Genomic DNA, 20,207 nt, shown 5'->3' with positions numbered 1-20,207 from the left:
GAGTAAAATGAAGACAGGAATTTTTTGATAATAGCAGAAAGACTATAAATAGTAGTAGTAGTAATTGTGGTAGTAGTAGTAGTAGTAGTAGTTGTTGTTGTTGTTGTTGTTGTTGTTGTTGTTGTTGTAGTAGTAGTAGTAGTAGTAGTAGTAGTAGTAGTAGTAGTAGTAGTACAGTAGATTAGTAGTAGAAATAGAAGTAATTATAACAAAAAAAAAAAAGGATTAGGAAGAAATTAGGTTGTGGACAGATTAAAATTTTTGCGAAGGAAAGGAAACCAAAAAAATACTTTAGTCTTCTTTTATGAAAGATTCCAAGAATGATATAATATAAGACACAAACCCAAAAACACGGTCAGAGGAATAGAAATATTGTACGAACGAGCGAACTATTTGCAGAAGGAGGCTGTAAAAGTTATAGGCGATGAAGGGAACTCAGTAAAGCGTATAGGAAAAATTCAAGAGACCATAGGCTGTGACTGTGAGGAAAAACAAGGAAGTGTGTGAAGGATGCCGGAATAAAGGAAGGACGCATTGCGAGACCGATGAGTTGTAAACAGCTGATGATGGATGAGATGTGGAGAGAAACACACACACACACACACATTGCAGGAACTTAAGGGAATTAGCGTTAAGTCCCCAGCATTTATTACAGGAGCTATTAAGGGGAAGCGTGGCGCGTAATAGTAAACTTTTGAGAGGGGGAATTATATTAGACGAGGCTGTAGGAAGTTGAGAGACATTGAAAAAGGAGGAAGGAGGGAAAGGGAGGAAGGAAAAAGAAAGATTGTTACTCCAAGAAAAAATGTGGAATAGTTTTAAAGTTTGAGTTTATATATATCCTCTTTAGCCCATAAACTCCCGTGAAAAGCCCACATGGTATAAATAAATAAAAAAAAAAAAAACAAGGAAAGATGGAAATAAAAAAAAAATTATGAAGCTTGAAAAGTAAGAAGGACAGAAAGTGAAGGAAAGGAAAGAGCAACAAAGTAAAATGGTGATAAAAAGTGTGAAGAGACAAGATAATGAGCGGAGATAATGTATTTGTTCTGCTCCTCACACACACACACACACACACACACACACACACACTTTTTTTTTTTTCATGCTTTACTTCCGTCAGTCGATCTGTCTTTCTTTTTGCGCCTTTTTGATATTTTTCTTTGATGTACCTCTTCCAATTTGACTCTCTCTCTCTCTCTCTCTCTCTCTCTCTCTCAGGTTTTTCCGAAATTCTTGGAAGAAGCTACTTTTTTGTCATCACACACTCTCTCTCTCTCTCTCTCTCTCTCTCTCTCTCTCTCTCTCTCTCTCTCTGTAGGATCGCTTTTTGAAGAGTCTCCTGTATCTAATCCTATCCTCCAGTATCCCAAGGTCTAAATTGTCCCTGCTGTCCACTACAATACAGTCCTTCCAGTTTGTCTTTAGTCTCTCTCTCTCTCTCTCTCTCTCTCTCTCTCTCTCTCTCTCTCTCTCTCTCTCATGCATTTCCCTCCTGCAGAAGACGTGAGCGAGATGTGTAGTCTGAGCGAGTCCACCTCCAACAAGCTGGCCCACACGTGCCCCGAGGAGCTGGTCAACCACAACAAGAAGTTCCTCACTCGTGTCTATCCTAACTCCTCCAGGGTAGACTCTTCCAACTACAACCCGCAGGACTTCTGGAACGCGGGCTGCCAGATGGGTGAGCCTTTGAGTTTGATTGTTTCCAGTTGTTCTGTGGTGATTGGTATGTTCTGATCTGAGGAATGAGCTAAATATACTGTCTCTAAATGGCTGGTAGTGTCTCTAAATGGCTGGTGTTTGAATTGTGGGATTTTTTTTATAGTTTGAGTTGTTCTTATTTGATTGAAAGCTGCTGTGTCTCTGTTGGTGTTTGCATTGTTTGAGATTTTATTTTTATCAGTGGTATGTTGTTTGGTTTATTCATTTATGGTTATTTGTAGATTATTGAATTTATATTTTATTTTTAGTGGCAGTACATTATTGAAACTTATGCATCGAGTGTTTATTACATTCAAATTTTTTTTTTTTTTCGTTTGCCTCATTGAAGCAAAACTGTCAGATATTTTAAAGAATGACACAAGATAATTTCAAATAAAAAAGAATCTAGCACAGTATATAAGCAAGAAGAATATTGGGCTCAGGCTTGGTAATGCTAGATTTTTAAAAGCAGGAATTAACCCCTTCAGGACTGGGACACATTTTTATCTTTGGACTTTAGTACATTTAGACCATTTTATTGACATTAGGATAGGTCTATGGAGGTTTGAAGATTAACCCCTTCAGTACCGTGACGCATTTTCATATTCATTCTGATTACTATTTGGGGATTGTATACAGCTTCAAAAACTTATTTGGGGATTAAAATACTGAAGACCATGGCCATTAATCTTCTGACATCCATATACCCTTCCTATACTGTAAATTAAATCGTGTAATCACCCAAAACTCTAAGTAAAAAAGCGTCCCAGTATTGAAGGAGTTAATGGCCAGAGTTTTCACTATTTTGATCTCCCACATGAGTTTCTGAAAAAAAATCACCAAATAGTAACCAGAATGGAAGTGCATCATGGTAGTGAAGGGGTTAATAGCTCTCAAATATAGTAGAGTGATTAATGAAATTAACCGACTCATTCATAAAGTTGTTAGTGGTGAATCACTTCTCTTAATGTTGTGATCAGTTGGTTATCTAGTGAGCAAAAAAAAAAAAAAATAAATAAATAAAAAAAAATAAAAAAAAACTTTACAGCTAAACTCTATTGTCAAAAGAACCAGAAGGGAGAAACTTTGTTGAGATAAGTTTTAAGATGACGAGTTGTTTGTTGTCTCCTTGTTTTCCTAAGCCTGACTTTTTTCCCTTTTTTGTAGGACATTTTTTTTTCCTGTTTTCTCTCTTCTGTGAGTCAATGTTGTTTTTTGTCTTTAATTCATCACTATATTTCCACATTTATTTTTATCCCTATTTTATCTTCTACATCTCTTTCTTCTCCACATAATTCATACTTTTTTTTCCTCTACATTTGTTTCTTGTTTCCTCTTCTCTGTGTCCCTGTGTCTTTGAGTTATCCCTGTATTGCTTCACTCATTGGTATCTCTATTTTATCTTCAACATTTCTCATTTCCTTTTCACACACTCCTCACATTTGTATTTTCTTGGTATATTTACTGTCTCTTCCATATGTGTCTGTTTTTCTACCAATATCACTTACAACACATTTCCTCTCTTACTTTATATCCTTATCTGTTTTCCTTGTCATTTTTCACAACCATAGCCAAACATTCTCTTCTTTAATATATCTCTTGACAACTTTCTTAGCAACTCCTATACTTTCTTCATATCTACCAGTTAAGTCCTTTGTGTTCAAGCTTTTGTGGATTGATATAAACATAGGTATAGATGATAGGTTATGCTGTCACCAGAACCATGATAAACTCCTCAAATTTAATGTTTGTACAACTCTTGGCTTCATGTCTGTGCAGTTCATCTCCCTCTTCTGTTGTGGCATTTAGTGTCTATTCAACTCAACTCTCCCTTCAACCTGAATCATGATAAACCCTTCAAATTTAATGCTTGTACAACTCAACTGTCTTTTTTTACACACTGCTCCCATAGAATACTCTTGGCTTCATGTCTATACAATTCATCTCTCTCTTCTGCAGTGGCATTAAATATCTATTCAACTCAACTTTCCCTTCTTTCTGCAGTGGCCCTGAACTTCCAGACACCAGGCCAATTTATGGATGTGTATGAGGGTCGCTTCAGGGCTAACGGGGGCTGTGGGTACCTGCTCAAGCCAGCTGTCATGAGAGAACACATCTCAGTCTTCTCGGCACACTCCAGGGAGATAATACCAGGGGTGGCGCCACAGCTGCTGAAGATCAAGGTGAGGAGGTGGGAGATGAGGGAAGAAAGAAGGGATGTTGAATAATGAGGGAGTGAGGGAAGGAGGTATAGAATGGAAGACTCAGAAGGCATGATTAAAGGAGAAATAAACAACAAAGAAAGGAAGAAAAAGAGCCTGGATTTAGAGGAGGAAAGAGAAGAATGTAAGGAAAGGGCTGTTTGTCTTATGTAATTTATTTGTTATTCACAATCTGTAACAAATGGCAAACATAATAATAAAGTGAATGAAGAAAAGACATGAGTAAAGATGGAAGAAAGAAATAATTAGAGGAGGAAAGAAATGTATGGAATAGGAATAGGATAGAATAAGATAAAAAAGGAATGAGTAAAGGATGGAGATCAGAGAGAATAAAGAAGAGGATGAATGTAAATGCCAAGAAGATTATCCAACACTGGTGGATAAGTGTCTTGAAACCTCCCTTCTAAAAGAATTGAAGTCATAGGAAGGGAAAATACAGAAGCAGGCAGAGAGCTCCAAAATTTACCAGAAAAAGTGACAAAAAGATGTACAGAATAGGGGTGAAAGACTGAGAATACCTGTTAACTTTTGTATTAGAGAGAGATTGACAAAATAGAGGTGAAAGTTACTTGGAATACTTAGAATATTTATGAACTTCTGCATTAGAGAGGTGGACATAATAGGAATGAAAGAGATTGAGAATACCAGTTAACTTTTGGATGAGAGAGGTGGATAGAATAGGAGTGAAAATGATTGAGAATACATACTAGTAGTTAACTTTTGCAACTGTGAGATGGAGATGGACAGAATAGAGGTGAAAGAGATTGAGAATACCAGTTAACTTTTACATTAGAGAGGTGGACAGAATAGGAGTGAAAGTAGAAAGTGTATTAAGACCTTCAACACCATGCAAAGTATCCCACATCACCTCACACAGTAATCCCTTCCTCTTCCCTCCCTCAGGTGATCAGCGGGCAGTGTCTTCCCAAGCCACGCGGATCCACAGCCACCAAGGCGAGCTTCATTGATCCGTATGTGGTGATCCAAGTGTTTGGTATCCCAGCAGACTGTACTGGTGAGTGGGACTGGCCTCATCTCTCTGGTAGTCTTGTTTGTAGTGGTTGTGGTGGTAGTAGTAGTTGTAGTAGTTGTAGTAGTAGTAGTAGTTAAGGTTTATTTATCTCCTTATATGCCATACTTGCTTATCAAGATTTCACTGCTTCTAGGGCTTTGGTGTGTTACAAAAGAGTAAAAAAAAAGAGAAAGTCACTTAATATTAAGCCACCAATGCATTACTCATGTCATCCACTCTCACAATCACAGACAAAAATGTCATTTAATATCATATCACCTCTGCTCCCCTCATATCATCCTCTGTCACACCCACAGAGGCCAAGACACGAACAGTGAGCAACGACAGCAGCTTCCCGATCTTTGACGAGAGCTTTGAGTTCCAAATCAACCTGCCGGAGCTTGCACTGGTACGCTTTGTGGTGCTGGATGATGACTTCATTGGCGACGACTTTGTGGGCCAGTGCACCATTCCCCTCGACTGCATCCAGACTGGTGGGTACTAATGCCTATATTCAGAAACACCTTGCTCTCTCACAACAGTTTTCCAATCCCCTCGGAGATGACTAGCTGGGTTTTATGATAAACTAGAAATCTTACCAATCCATCACCAGAACTATAAAAACACTCTTAAAAACATGAGTATCTTTAACTAGAACCTTTGGTAGTGATGGTGAGAGAACAAAGTGTTTCAGCATACAGACCAAAGCTTTCTGTCCATGACTCAGAAGTGAGGAGCCAGTGCTGGAGAGTGAGGTTGTAATAGACTTTTATTCTGTTTTATTTATGTAAGAGGGGAAATCTGGTTAAGGGCAACAAAAACTATTTAACAAATAGGCCTACTTAGATCCCAGTCCCTGAGCAGAGACAAGATAGTTAACCAGAAAATTGAGATAAATGTCTTAAAATCTCCTTCTGAAATGAGTTCAGTTCTTATGGAGAGGGAAATACATAATCAGGTAGGGAGTTCCAGAGAATGAGATCCAGCACATGAGGAAGGGACTTAACCTATAAGAACAGGATCTAATACATGATAAGTAGATGAAAGTTAATCTGATGTTAGCTTTAGATACATTGCATGTTGGAAATTGCCTCTCCTGTTTCATTTCAATCACAAGTTAATGGTTGTGTCATTTCACATTCCCTCCTGAGCCTTGCCTTCCTCCTCCTTCAGGGTACCGGCACATGCGTCTCCTGTCCAGCATGGGGGAGCCTATTGAGTCCGCCACTCTCTTTGTCCACGTGTCCATCTCCAACAAGAAGGGTGGAGGGGTGAGTTCATTTCCTTATGATCTATTTATACCATTAATACAAAAAGTCATGTGTGATTTACTGTTTACAAGAATAGATGCTTTCACTACCATCTGTTGTAATGCTGCAGTTCTTGGGGCCTTGTATGTTAATGATATGTGTAAAGGCTTTGATAGAGAGTACAACACCATAAGGGATATCTTTTATAGTACAATACTGGTGCAGTTTTTTTGGGGATCCGTAGTATGTTAGTAAGATGTAAAAATGCTTTGATAGAGAATACAAGAACAGAAAAAGAACACAAGAACATAAGGAACATCTATCAAAATACTGTACTGAAGTGGTTTTTAGGTCTTTGTATATAAGTAAGATATAAAAAACTGTGATAAAGAATACAAGAACTTAGGAAAAGACACAAGAACGTAAGAACATAAGAGAAAAGATGACAACATAAGAACATAAGGAGATGAGGGAAGCTTCAAGAATCCATCAGGTCTACATGTGGCAGTCCCTTGTTTAGAGTGGAGGGTTTTAGTCCTCACCCAGCTCCTCTTACCCCTCAGAAGCTACAGCGGGTGAAGGGCAAGAAGACAGACAAGGTGAAGGCGGACATCAAGCCTATCGGACTCAAGGTGGCTGATGATTTGTTCAAGGTGAGGCAGAAATCATAGTCAAAAAGATTAAATACAGTGAAAAATACCCAGAAAATGATGTACTCTTCAGGATTACTTCACACATGTTTCTTGCTATCATAGACTCTTGAAATCATAGTAAAAAGGCTCAAATACAGTGAAAAAATGACCAGGAAATTACTCTTCAGGCTCACTTCATGCATCTTTTGGTATTAACCCTTTCAGTACTGGGACACATTTTTTCCTTGAGATATGTGTATGATTAATCCATTTTATTGACATGAGGAAGGGTCTATGAAGATCAGAAGATTAATGGTTGCAGTCTTCCCTATTTTAATCCACCACATGAGTTTCTAAAGTTGTGTAAAATCTCCAAATAGTTAGCAGAGTGAATATGGAAACATGTCATGGTACTGAAGGGATTAAACTATGGAAATAGCTACAAAAATATGCCAAACTCTCATTGTATTCACTATCATTAATTGTAGGAAAAAAAAGTGACATAAAAATACTAATACCAAACTTTTATTACACTCTTTCCTCAAATTTAAGGGGAAAAACTATAAAACTCCCATTAATAAAGCAAAGAAATTAATGTGATACTTGATTTCCTTTTGTTTATTCATAAACAAATCCAGAAAACAACTACAAAAGCAAAAAATCTCAATCCTTACCTCTCCCACTCACAAAACAAAAAAACACACAAAAAAAAAAAAAAAACAGGAAAAAACACTCAAAACCTACAAGACTCGGCACAGTAAACTCCACCCACTAACCAACCACTCAATCCACAACACAACACCCTTACCACACTAACTCCCACCTGCACACCAACAGGAGGCCTCAGTGCCGCTGGTGGAGGCAGAGTGTGTGCAGGACAAGGTGGAGGATGCCTGGATGGAGCTGCAGGATGAGTGTGGCCTTGAACACACAGCCAACATGAAGCAGTGTCTCCGTGTCACTATCTCCCGCTACATGGCCACTCCCGACACAGCTCGGCTCTCTATACAGGAGGAGAATGGGGTGTGTTTATTTTGGGAGTGGATTAAGGGAGTGTACTGTCTCTCTCTCTTGCTCTTGCTCTCACTCTCACTCTCACTCACTCTCACTCTCACTCTCTCTCTCTCTCTCTCTCTCTCTCTCTCTCTCTCTCTCTCTCTCTCTCTCTCTTGTACCATTTTTTCTCTGCCTTTGTCTTGTGTTATTTGTCAGTCTTCAATTCTCACTTCTCTTAACACTTCATCAGTTCTCAGGGTTTGTTGCCAGAGCATCAGCAGATCAGAGGACTAAAGACAAAGGGAAAGACATGAAATACAGTGAAACGGATTGTGTGATGCATTACCTGACCATGAGTATTGTTCGGGTACTAAATGGTGTGTTTCTCAATTGTTCTTCTCTCAGGTTCCATTCTTGAGAAGCTCCCGGCCTGTTCCCCTGCCCTCACACCTGCACCGCTTGGAGATAGCACTGCAGAAGGTTAGTTAGTCACCATCAAGGATTCTATTTAGTCTTCTATATTCCTTGGTCACCATCCTCATCTGTCACCAGCCATCAATATTGTAAACACTGGCAGTTGTGATTTAGTCTTGTTGTTTCTGTAGAGTAAAGAAATTTATATCTTTTTTGAGAAACACTGAATTAAACTTGCTGTCCATTGGAAGAAATCTTGACTAATGCTTTGTTTTACTTATTTTTATGTTTTTGTAGGGATTTTATTTTCTTTATTTATTCATTTTTGTTGTATTTTATTTTATTTTTATTTTGTTTTACTTTACTGTATTATTTTATACTTTTATTTTCATTTACTTATTCATTTATTTACGTTTTTATATATCCAGTATTTATTTATTCATTTCCATATTTATATCCTCCTGAAGGTGCTACTGGAGATCCACCACTTCCTGGCCCACGAGGAGGAGCTTGTGTCTGCGTTGGAGTCGTGCCTCAAACCATGCCTGGCCATGTATGATAGCCTGGAGTCCCACCTCAGCTCCAACGGCATCAAGGGCAAGAAGGCAAACCGGGCCATGGAGAACTATGCCTGGAATGTGCGCATCATCAGAGGACAGCTGGACCGCCTCACCACCCTCACGAAGAAGTGCAGGATGGCCATGGAGCAGGTGAGGGAAGGGAGGAGGTGGAGTACTAGCATTTTTCAGTTCTTTAGTTCAACAAGAAGTGCAGGATGGCCATGGAGCAGGTGAGGGAAGAAAGGGAGTGGACAGGAGGAGTACGTATGTAATTTAGTGTTTTGTGTCCCCAGTGCAAGGAGGAATGAATCATCTTACAACCCTCACCAATTAGTGCAGGATGGTTAGGGAGGTGGTTGAGGAAAGGGAGTCACAGGTATAGCTGAGTAAAAAGAGAGATGGGTGTGGTATTCCCATCACCAACATCCATTTTGTTCATTGTGCCTTAGCTGGACTACCCATCACTCATGGCCAATACCTCACTGTGTCTTGCAGGTGGAGTCAACGAAGACCACCCTGGACAGCCTTAACCAGCGGGAACGGTCGCCTTTGGTGCGGGAACGGCCGAGACTCACCCTGGCCAACAGACACAACACCACGGACAACCTGACAACATATGGCAGCCTGGGCCGCTCCCCCACCACACCCGGCGCCGACTGTAAGCCAAAGAGCATCCTGAAAAAGAGCAATTCCAACCTGGAGTCAAGCAGCGTCGGGTATGTGAATGAGGAGGCAGCAGGGTCCCCCAGTAGCTCTAGAGCAGTGATGGGGGATGAGGAGGAGGGGGATGAGGACGACCAGCTCCTCAAGCCCCCTCTCCTCCAATCCTTCAGCTACACTCCCACTTTCACGTATGAGCAGGACACAGCGCTGTAGGCCCGCTAGCTGCTGGCTGGCTGGCTGGCTGGCTTCCCTTGTCACTTTGTAGTGCTTGAGCTTGTTGACTTGGATAGCACATGTGGCAGGTGTGAAGGACAGGACCAGCGAGTGTGTGTGGGCGGCAGAGCTCACAGTAAGGGAAAAGACAACTGTGGTGAGCCAAGGTAATGCCATCCGGCCTCTTGTGTCTTGTGAGAAACATTGACAAAACTCATTGAAGTGGATGACTGGATGAGGCATGTGGAGCTTAAACGTCCCAGTGGTGGCAACCTTACCTCCTCTTCCCTTGCGATGAGTCTCAGTAGCTGTTATTTTCTACACTAGTTAGGAGACGACAACCCAGCCTTATCATTGTCTCCAGGGCATGAAGGTGGTGGAGCTGCCCCACTAGTTACTGCATCTTCTATCTTACTGAATACCTCAGGACAGTATGAGACTCTTTTTCAATGCCTCCAGACACACACACACACACACACACACACACACACACACACACACACACACACACACACACACACACACACACACACACACACACACACACACACACACACACACACACAGATTGGATAAGTGTAGATATGGAGACGGGGCCACACGAGCATAAAGCCCAGGCCCTGTAAAACTACAACTAGGTAAATACAACTAGGTAAATACACACACACACACACACACACACACACACACACACACACACACACACACACCAGGAACAGGGTCAGTGTGTTTGTTCAGCAAACATTTCTATGTCTGATCTGTGTACACATTGACAGGGTGTCCCAGGAGGCAGGACCCAAATGTGTGGTGAGTCAAGCTGGCAGACAATGAGTGCAGCTTGTAACATTCACCAAAAAGTATGAGTAACATGTGCTGGAGTAACTTTACCCATCATGCAGTGAGTCTTGAATTACTGCACCTCAAATCTACACCATTCACCTCCACTGAAGTCCAACAGGTCACAGTGCTATCAGCTGCATAATTAGTAGGGGCATTAAGCCATACATGCTGGACACCTTTGCCTGCATCTGGGCCTTGCTTGGTGAGATACCCTGTAGCTGTATATGTACTGTACTAGTTTTCCTATGGGTGCTGCTGCTGTGTATATCTAAAAAAAAAAAAAAAACCTACCTATGTATACCTTTGTACATTGTTCCTTAGATGCAACCATTATGCAGTATTTATTTTGTATATATTGTGATGATACTTTTTTTATATTCCACTGGTAGACGTAGGATGTGAGATGAGGGGATAGTGACCACCTCTTGGGGCAACAGCAGCCAGACACAGACAGGTGTCAGGTGTCGGCTATCACTACCAAGGGACCACAACATACTAGGCAAAATTTAAGACAACATAGACAAATGAATATAACCAAGAATCTTCAATGAATTGTCTGTAAATGGGTGACAGATTCTCAACCAATTAGCAAGCAGCCTAACTCTAACAATCTCCTCAGTTTTGTCAATGCTTTCTATTCCTTTCATCATCTCTTTTATAGCCAAACTTCCATAACCACACAGCAAACAATGCAACCTTCATGTCATAATGACTCAACCAATGCTTTCTATTCCCTTTATCATCTCTCCTATAGCCAGCTTTCCACAACCACACAGTAAACAATACAGGTAACTCGATTTACACGATAGATACGTTCCAAGAGGCATCGCGTATTTCAAAAGTTCACGTAAAACAAACTTGTAATTCTCATAAGAAATAATAGATAATGTGGTCCAAATCATGTACGTATAAGCAAACCAATCGTGCAAATTTAATTAATTATAATATTTTTTTGGTCACGTATTAACAAAAACGTGTAAATTAAACACGCATAAATCAAGAGTTACCTGTACAACCTTCACAACATACCCAGCAAACAGTGTTACAGTACTCTATCACAACCTTCTCAGTTTTGTCCAAGTTTTCTCTTGTTTTCATTATCTTTCGGCTTTCCACATCCACCCAGCAAACAGTATGACTCTTTCACAATCTCTATAGTCTTGTTGAAACCTTCCGTTGCCTGTATTTCTCCATAACTTTGAAGTAAACACTATAGATTTCACAGCCTCTTCTCTTTTCTTCAAACCTTCTATTGCCTTCATTTTCTTTCCTATAAGCATTCTCTATACACACACACACACACACACACACACACACACACACACACACAAATGAAGAGAGGACAGAAGAAGAGAAGAAAGAGTTTTTCTGGAGAATCTTGGATATGAGACTGAGGAAGTGGTTCATAACCCAGAAAAGTACAGCAAGAAAGGACTAAAGAAACTTACATATGAGCGAAATGTAATGTATTCCAACATAAATGGAGTGATATCGGGGATTTTAGAACTCAACGATTACTTGAGGGACAAGAACCCAGATATTGTGGGTCTTACTGAAACAAAACTGAGAGAGGGAGAAGACCTGATGAAGGTTGGAGAAGGGAAATATAACGTTTGGAAAAGAAATAGAGTAGGTAAGATGGGAGGAGGAGTGATGTTGCTGGTTAAAAAAGATATAAAGGTGGATCAAGTGAAAAAGGTATGGGAAAGGCAGAAGTGCTAAAGATCAGAGCAGAAACTAATGAAGGAAAAAAGAGGCACTACATAGTGGTGTACGTACCACCTAAGACAAATGCATGGTCAGTACAGGAATATGAAGAAATGATAAGTGATACAGGAACATGTCTGGAAGAAATGTTGGGTGGCTGTGAACGAACTATAATGATGGGAGATTTTAATTGTAAAGAGGTGTGTTGGGAGGACTGGTCAATGGAAGGATCAGAGACAACATGGGGAAATACACTATTGACACTGGCAATGGAAAATGTGTTAACTCAGTGGGTCAAAGAAGATACTAGGTTTGGAGGAGAGGGAGCATCGTCAAGACTGGACTTGGTCTTTAGTACAGAGCCAATGGTCATTGAGGAGATGAGGGTGGAGTGCCCTTTAGCAAAGAGTGATCATGCAGTTTTGGAGTTCAAGGTGATAGACGAAGAGAAATCTAGAAGAAATGAAGAATATAAAGTGGGAAGATGGAATTATGCCAAGACAGATTTTGGAAACCTAAAGAAATTCTTTCAAGAGACAAATTGGATGAAATTCAAGAGTGCTAAGGGAGCAAATGAAAAGTGGAAGGAATTTATAAAAATATACAAAGAAGGTGAGAAAAATTTGTACCAATAAGACAACATAGAGAAGTTGGAAAGCAGGACTGGTTTAACGATAGATGTGAAAAGGCTAGAACAAGAAAAGAGGATGCATGGAAGAGGTGGAGAAGGAAAAGACGGATTAAGCAGTGGGAAAGTTACAAAAGAGCAAGAAATGAATATGTGTTGATTAGAAGAGAAGAAAGAAAGAAACAAGAAAAGGATATAATTGATAAATGTAAAGACCAACCAAGGCTTTTTTACAGACATGTGAACAACAACATCAAAAATAGAGAAAGTATTGAAAGTTTAGAAGTAAATGGAGTATACAGTGAAGATCCCAGGGAAATGGCAGAGGCTATGAATGGATGCTTTCGGAAGGTATTCACAAAGGAGACTGCTTTTGACAAACCACTGGTAATGGAACAGAAAGGGATTATGAAGGAGTTTCAAGTAACGGTGGAGGAGATCAAGAACATGATGGGGAGTTTAGAAGTGAGAAAAGCTGTGGGACCTGATGGGGTATCAGGATGGATTTTAAGAGAATGCAGGGAGCAATTGGCAGAAAAAGTTTGTGAAGTAATTGATGCCTCATTAAGGGAAGGTGTAGTGCCCCAAGACTGGAAAAGAGCTAACATTGTCCCAATCTATAAATCAGGTAACAAGAGAGACCCATTGAACTATAGACCAGTGTCACTTACAAGTGTGGTAGCTAAGATGTGTGAGAGGGTGGTGAAGACTAGATGGACAGACTTCTTGGAGAAAATGACATACTTTGTGAGTGTCAATTTGGTTTTAGGAAAGGGCGTTCATGCACGACAAACCTGATATGTTACTATTCGAGGGTGATAGATGTAATACAGGAAAGAGATGGTTGGGCTGATGGAATATATCTGGATTTAAAAAAGGCCTTTGATAAGGTACCACACCAGAGACTGATCTGGAAACTTGAAATGGTAGGAGGAGTGCATGGCAGTTTACTAAAATGGATGGAAGACTTTTGGTAGGAAGAGAAATGAGAACAATAATTAAGGACAGACCATCAGAATGGGGATTGGTGGAGAGTGGAGTTCCACAGGGATCAGTGTTGGCACCAGTAATGTTCGCAGTCTACATAAATGACATGGTGGATGGGGTGTCCAGTTATGTGAGCCTATTTGCAGACGATGCAAAATTGTTACGAAAAGTGAGATGTGACAAAGATTGCGAACTACTCCAGGAAGACTTGGACAGAATATGGAAATGGAGCTGTACATGGCAAATGGAGTTCAACACGACAAAATGCAAGAAAATAGAGTTTGGCAAGAGTGAAAGAAGAATCAGGAGTATGTACAAGATAGGAAATGAAGACATAAAACCAGTCATGAAGAAAAAGACCTTGGGGTGACAATTACCAATGACCTATCGCCAGAGAGACATATAAACAAAATAATTGGAGAAGTATTGAACTTATTGAGGAACATAAGAGTGGCGTCAGATATCTAGATGAAGAAATGATGAAGAAAATAATTACTGCAATGATAAGACCGAGGCTTGAATATGCAACAATACAGTGGGCTCCGAACTTAAAGAAACACATAAGGAAACTAGAGAAAGTACAGAGGGCTGCAACGAAAATGGTGCCTGACTTAAGAGATTTGACTTATGAAGACAGACTGAAAAGAATGCAACTTCCAACCCTGGAAAACAGAAGAGAAAGGGGAGACCTGATAGCAATATACAGAGTGATGATTGGCATGGAAAAATGGATAGGGAAGATCTGTGTATGTGGAATGGAAGAATGTCGAGAGGGCATGGGAAAAACTAAAATGGCCACTTATAGGAGAGATGTGAAAAATATAGCTTCCTCATAGAAGGGTGGAAGCATGGAATAGTTTAGACGTGGAAGTGGTCAACGCAAGGAATATTCATGATTTTAAGAAAAAGCTGGACATTAATAGATATGGAGACGGGACAACACGAGCATAGCTCTTTTCCGTATGTTACAATTAGGTAAATACAATTAGGTAAATACACACACACACACACACACACACACACACACACACACACACACACACACACACACACACACACACACACACACACACACACACAGCTGGACATTAATAGATATGGAGACGGGACAACACGAGCATAGCTCTTTTCCCGTATGTTACAATTAGGTAAATACAATTAGGTAAATACACACACACACACCTTGAGTGAAGCAACACATTCCACAGAGTTATTCAGGAAGTGGTCATTATTCCTCACCCTTGGGAAATTCTCTACCAATGCTCTTTTTTTCTTTTTAATATAACTATCATTTGTGAAGGATGAGTTATGATGCAATATGGTAAATCACATTTGATAGGAGGGAGGACTGGGGTGGCAGGTCATCAGGTGTTCATGGGCAGGGAAAGATAGGTTTAAGGAAGGAAGAAGACACCCTCATTCCTTCACACGCTCCCATGAAGGAGTACAACAATAGATACTCTTCATATTCCTGACCATTGCCACAGACAGCCAGGGATGGCAGATCAGCTTGTCATGGGCAGAGGGACACTTGAGATGGTATATGCAGGTGGTGGTCCTCAGTCCCTCACACAGCCTCATACAAGAAAGTAGAAGTAAATATTCCTGATACTCTTAACCAGGGCCACATAAAGCCCCTTCCTGTGTTAGCTTGAAAGCAAATTGATCAGGAGTGTTTCCTTCAGCTTTTGAACTGAGGGTAGGAGTTTTAATCACACATTGATCACAGACTATAGTGTTGAGTTACTCTTATTATGCATATGTCTTGACCACATAGAGTACTGACAATGAGTGATTCCATTTTACCCCATTGCCTCTGCAAGGAACTGTACAGATTGCATATATATGAGATATTTTTGAAGGTTGTGAGTGAGTGAAGAAATTTTAATATTTGAGACATACACATACTACTAGTTACACAAGAATTATGTGCTAAATTGACTATGTCTTCCAATAGCATATTTTCTGCTTTGGAAGAAAGAAGAATAAATAAATGAATATATATAGAGTCTATAAAAGCTGTGGAGTGCCAGGTGTAAATACTGTATTAGCTCCAGATATACAGAAGAAAAGGATGTATGTAGATGTACGTATAGCAAAACAATGTTCAAACCTTACCATGTATAGACTGTTCCCTCAAAGCAACTCCATCACCACTGTAGCTTGTGTACACACTCATCTGTAAAAAGACTCCATTGATATCTCTAAATGTAATTACATGTACCATATTTATTTATCTAATCTAGTCACTAGCAGTTAAAAGAAGAGGAAGAGATGTAATTATATCATTATTCTGGTCTTTGTTGATTCCAGGATGGCAGAAAATGTGAAGGGATTTTTGGCCTCAAAATGATCCTGACCAGTCTTCTTCACTCATCAGGCTGCTTGTGTCCATCCTGAGTGAATCCTCTGAGAAAGAGAGAGAGAGAGAGAGAGAGAGAGAGAGAGAGAGAGAGAGAGAGCAATAGTTACATCTACAGAAGGGCTATTCTCTACACACAGCAAGATACAAATGTAGTTACTGTGGCACCATTAGCTCTGGGTGGTGTGTCTGAGTGGAGTAAAGACACCAACTCACTTCACCTCACTTCATCTCATCTTGCTTGAGACTGAAGTGAAGGTCAGGTCAGGTCAGGTCAGGTCATCTTACAAAACCGTCTGTCACTTCTTGTGTTGGTATTATTTTCCTACAACTCCTCAATTTATCAAGTCTTCAAATGCTACTTCTAGGTTTTTTCTTCTTTGCAATTTAATGTATAAGTTTTGTTCTGTATTTATTTTTATCATTTTGTGGTTTAAACATTGCATCATACAATATTTTAACATCCTTTTTATAGTCAGTGCATCAGTGTTCTTTACATTAGTTCTTTTTATCATTATTCTTATGTACATCTGTATTTATATCATTATCTTGGTTTAAAAACTCTATTATGCAACATTCCAACACCCTTTCTTACAATTAATGCATGTTTTTTTTTTCTTTATTACTTTTCTTTATTGTTTTGATACTCAGGAAGTGCAGAGTATGATATTTAAACATTCTATGACAGAGTCTACTATATTTGAAAAGACATATCCTTAGTAGGTTACTCAGTACTTCAGTTTAGAGCACCACATATATACACTTCAAAGTACGTGTGCAAGTTGTGTCTCTAAAGCCAGTCAGTGAATGATGGGTTAGCCTCAGTTCATTCATGTCATGCATTTCAGAAGTCATGCATGGCTATGATTCAAGGGGAAATAAGTGAAGTCTGAAATGATCCACTCCTATTAGATTATGCTGTGTCTTCAAGCTATGCCAAGGGGAAATCAAGGGTAGGTTGCTCAGAAATTATCTTCACAATCTACCTGGGAACCTTGGAACATTAAACATTTGCCAAGAGTCAAGTTATCCATGTATGAGGCTGGACTGGAAAGATAATGCTGGCTTAGTCTAAAACCTTTCCCCTCTATCTGAACCCAGTGATGAAGAAATGAGGTAAAGCCTTGGTAGAAGATTCAGTTAGGTAGGAAAGAGTGCTGGAATGGAAAACAATGATGGTTTGGTCTGAAAATGTTTTCGTTCAATGAGAGACCACTGTGATGATAAATATTTAAAAACAGCCTTGTAGTGAATCTTAAGTAACCGAATGACAGATCTGGAGTGGCAAATAATGATAGGTCTCTTATCAGAGACTGATGTAACATTTAACATTTGCACACAGTCTTGTAGAGAACGAAAATGTTTTCGTTCAATGAGAGACCACTGTGATGATAAATATTTAAAAACAGCCTTGTAGTGAATCTTAAGTAACCGAATGACAGATCTGGAGTGGCAAATAATGATAGGTCTCTTATCAGAGACTGATGTAACATTTAACATTTGCACACAGTCTTGTAGAGAATCCAGCAAGCCAAAATTTGAATTCTAAGTGAAAAATATTAATGCATTAGTCCAAAACACAATTCCCTTCCATGCAAGACAGTGTAACATTAACTCTTTGTTTAGTCTTGCCACACTCTTCACCACCTAGTCCCACAGTCACATCCAGACTCTACACTGGCTAGAAACTGGAAAACCTCATCTCATACCTTTCCTTTTTGTGGGTGCCTATAAAGATTTCACACATTTTTAGTGTCAGAAATTGTTTCATATTGCAGGGAAGGAGTTTTAAACATTTGGGGCTTCTTTTGTAGTGAATCCAGTATAGCTGTGAGTGGTGAAGTGTGTCTGGAGTGTCTCAAGTGTGAGTGTAAGAGTGTCAGTCAGGAAAGTTATAATAAGCAAGGGAAACTAAAGAAGACTCATGATTAGAGTGAACACTGTACTTACTGCTTTTATGTTACATTCTTACCTGTATCTTCCTGCTCATCCAGGCCAAGATAGGAACTGAAATCAAATAAGGCCAGTCCCCTGAAGTTGTATGTATATATGGGAAATGCTTTGAGTTATAAGGTGAGGTAGAAACTGTTTTCATTGACTGTACATTGAAATGATAGTGACTTATGATTTAGATAATACTGTATGAAAGAGAGAGAGAGAGAGATTTACATTTAAGTTTGTGGTGCCCTCATGTTACCTTGTGAGGAAGGTGTGAAGTTGGGTTGAGTCAAGCTGTGAATATGTGAAAAAGTTTGAAGTCTGCAATACCTACTTAAAGCACCAAAGACACAGATGACACCAGATCGAGGGAGGCAGAGGACAAGGCTGTGGGAAGCAGTACCCAACCAGCCTGCATGTCATTCCAGTCTTATTTCCAAAGTCTTATTTGATAGCTATCACCCATATAGACTAATGGAATTACTACTGTTACCATATATATTTTTATGTCAATATAAACACTGTAATAGCTGAATAAGGAACATTTTCACACATTAGTCAGCTTGAAGAATCATAAAAATGAAAAATGAAGGACTTTATGTGATAAATATGTGTATGGGTGTTTTTATTAACCTTTGCCATTGTAGTGATGTAGCAATTTTGTGGAGCTTTTTCTGTTTCTTATGAATGGAATCACAAAAACACAAGAAGAGCTGTTTCAAGATCTTGTACTATTATCATGTTTTATTTTAATGCTGGGCAGTTAAGTACTTCATTACCTCTTATGCAAAATCACCTTCTTCTTTCAAGGTTCATCCAGTTATGTTTGCATCCATACATGTTTGTCTACCTACTTGCTTATTTGTATGCATGTATGTATGCTTGTTTTTTCATCTGTTTTGTCTGTAGGTGTTTCTGTGTATCTTTGAATCACATTTGTGGGGCTGCTTGTCTTCACGTCCGTCTGTATACGTATTTTGCCTATCCACCTACAAGATTAGAAAAATTATGGATGAGGATAATACATAGAAATAGGTAAACACTTTTCATGCAAGGGCTGCCACGTGTAGCTAGGTCTGACAGCTTCATGAAATTTCCCTTATTTTTATGTTTTTACATTCTTATTAATCAGTACCACTTTCTAATCTATAGGAAACAAATACCACATCTCATTCAAGGCGGCCTTTAACTCCTTCAGTAGCAGGGCACGTTTCATATTAATTCTGCTTATTATATGGTGATTTCATATAGCTTCAGACACTTAAGTGGGGATTAAAATGGTGAGGACTATACCAATTAATCTCCCGGCCTCCATAGACCTTTCCTAATGTAAGTAGAACTTTAATCATTTCCGAAAACTCGTGGTAAAAATGCGTCCCAGTACTGAAGGGCTTATGAACTGAACCTTATATTATATCATAGTATCTCTCTCTCTCTCTCTCTCTCTCTCTCTCTCCAGGTGGTGGATTCGTAAGGTAAGAATGGTTGGAGTAGCAATTTAACAGTCACATCAGAATCAATGCGCTCCGTGATCCGAGACGCAGATCTGAGTCCGCAGCGGTTCAGGTGGATAATATTACACCCAACTGAAACCCGTGAGGAACGAGGGTGCTCTCTCCCCCTCCCTTAGGAATCCTTAGATGATTCAGGGGCGTGGTGGGCGAAGAGGGGAAGAGTGAATGACTGAGAGAGTTCGCAAGGTACGTATAGCCTACAGTAGTCTACCTCTTCTGACATCAAAGTTCAATAGTGTCATTCGATACAGTTACATGAGGAACGCATGCAAAGTCAGTAGAGACATCATCGTCACTAAGCTTTTTCTATCGTTTCGTCATATACGTGGATAAAACAGATGGAATGATATTAGTGTTTGATCACATATAAGGATAAACTCGCTCGCCACATCATCATAGTAGAAGAAGAAGGAGGTGAATCAGTTACTATCGATCATATTAATAAGCTACTCACGCAACTCAACCTCTTCTTTACTCTCTCTCTCTCTTTCTCTCTCAGCGGTTCATCACGAGGAGAGATCAAGTGTTCGCATGCTGACGGTTACTTAATTATTTTTAAATTCCTCTG

General features: G+C 39.6%; 1 protein-coding gene across 5 annotated transcripts in view; it reads left to right on the top strand.

Moving 5' to 3' along the window:
- The window catches only part of LOC123499216 (inactive phospholipase C-like protein 1), a 153,057-nt gene extending 135,522 nt beyond the window's left edge, over positions 1 to 17,535 (top strand). For 4 of the 5 annotated variants that reach the window (XM_045246965.1, XM_045246962.1, XM_045246964.1 and 1 more), the window contains exons 13-22: positions 1,502 to 1,681; positions 3,706 to 3,884; positions 4,827 to 4,938; positions 5,253 to 5,429; positions 6,109 to 6,206; positions 6,749 to 6,838; positions 7,655 to 7,840; positions 8,219 to 8,293; positions 8,695 to 8,937; positions 9,283 to 10,229. In XM_045246965.1, the coding sequence (XP_045102900.1) occupies positions 1,502 to 1,681; positions 3,706 to 3,884; positions 4,827 to 4,938; positions 5,253 to 5,429; positions 6,109 to 6,206; positions 6,749 to 6,838; positions 7,655 to 7,840; positions 8,219 to 8,293; positions 8,695 to 8,937; positions 9,283 to 9,663 (1,721 nt within the window). In that variant the 3' untranslated portion in view covers positions 9,664 to 10,229. Of the gene's footprint in view, positions 1 to 1,501; positions 1,682 to 3,705; positions 3,885 to 4,826; positions 4,939 to 5,252; positions 5,430 to 6,108; positions 6,207 to 6,748; positions 6,839 to 7,654; positions 7,841 to 8,218; positions 8,294 to 8,694; positions 8,938 to 9,282; positions 10,230 to 16,138 lie in introns of those variants that run through there. The other variant, XM_045246966.1, reaches the window with a different exon arrangement.
- Positions 17,536 to 20,207: the final 2,672 nt, after the last annotated feature.

The sequence above is a fragment of the Portunus trituberculatus genome, chromosome 49 (assembly GCF_017591435.1).
Source record: "Portunus trituberculatus isolate SZX2019 chromosome 49, ASM1759143v1, whole genome shotgun sequence".
Taxonomy (NCBI): Eukaryota; Metazoa; Arthropoda; class Malacostraca; order Decapoda; family Portunidae; genus Portunus; species Portunus trituberculatus.
Note: the sequence above shows the minus strand (reverse complement) of the source record. Positions and strands in the feature narration are given on the sequence as shown.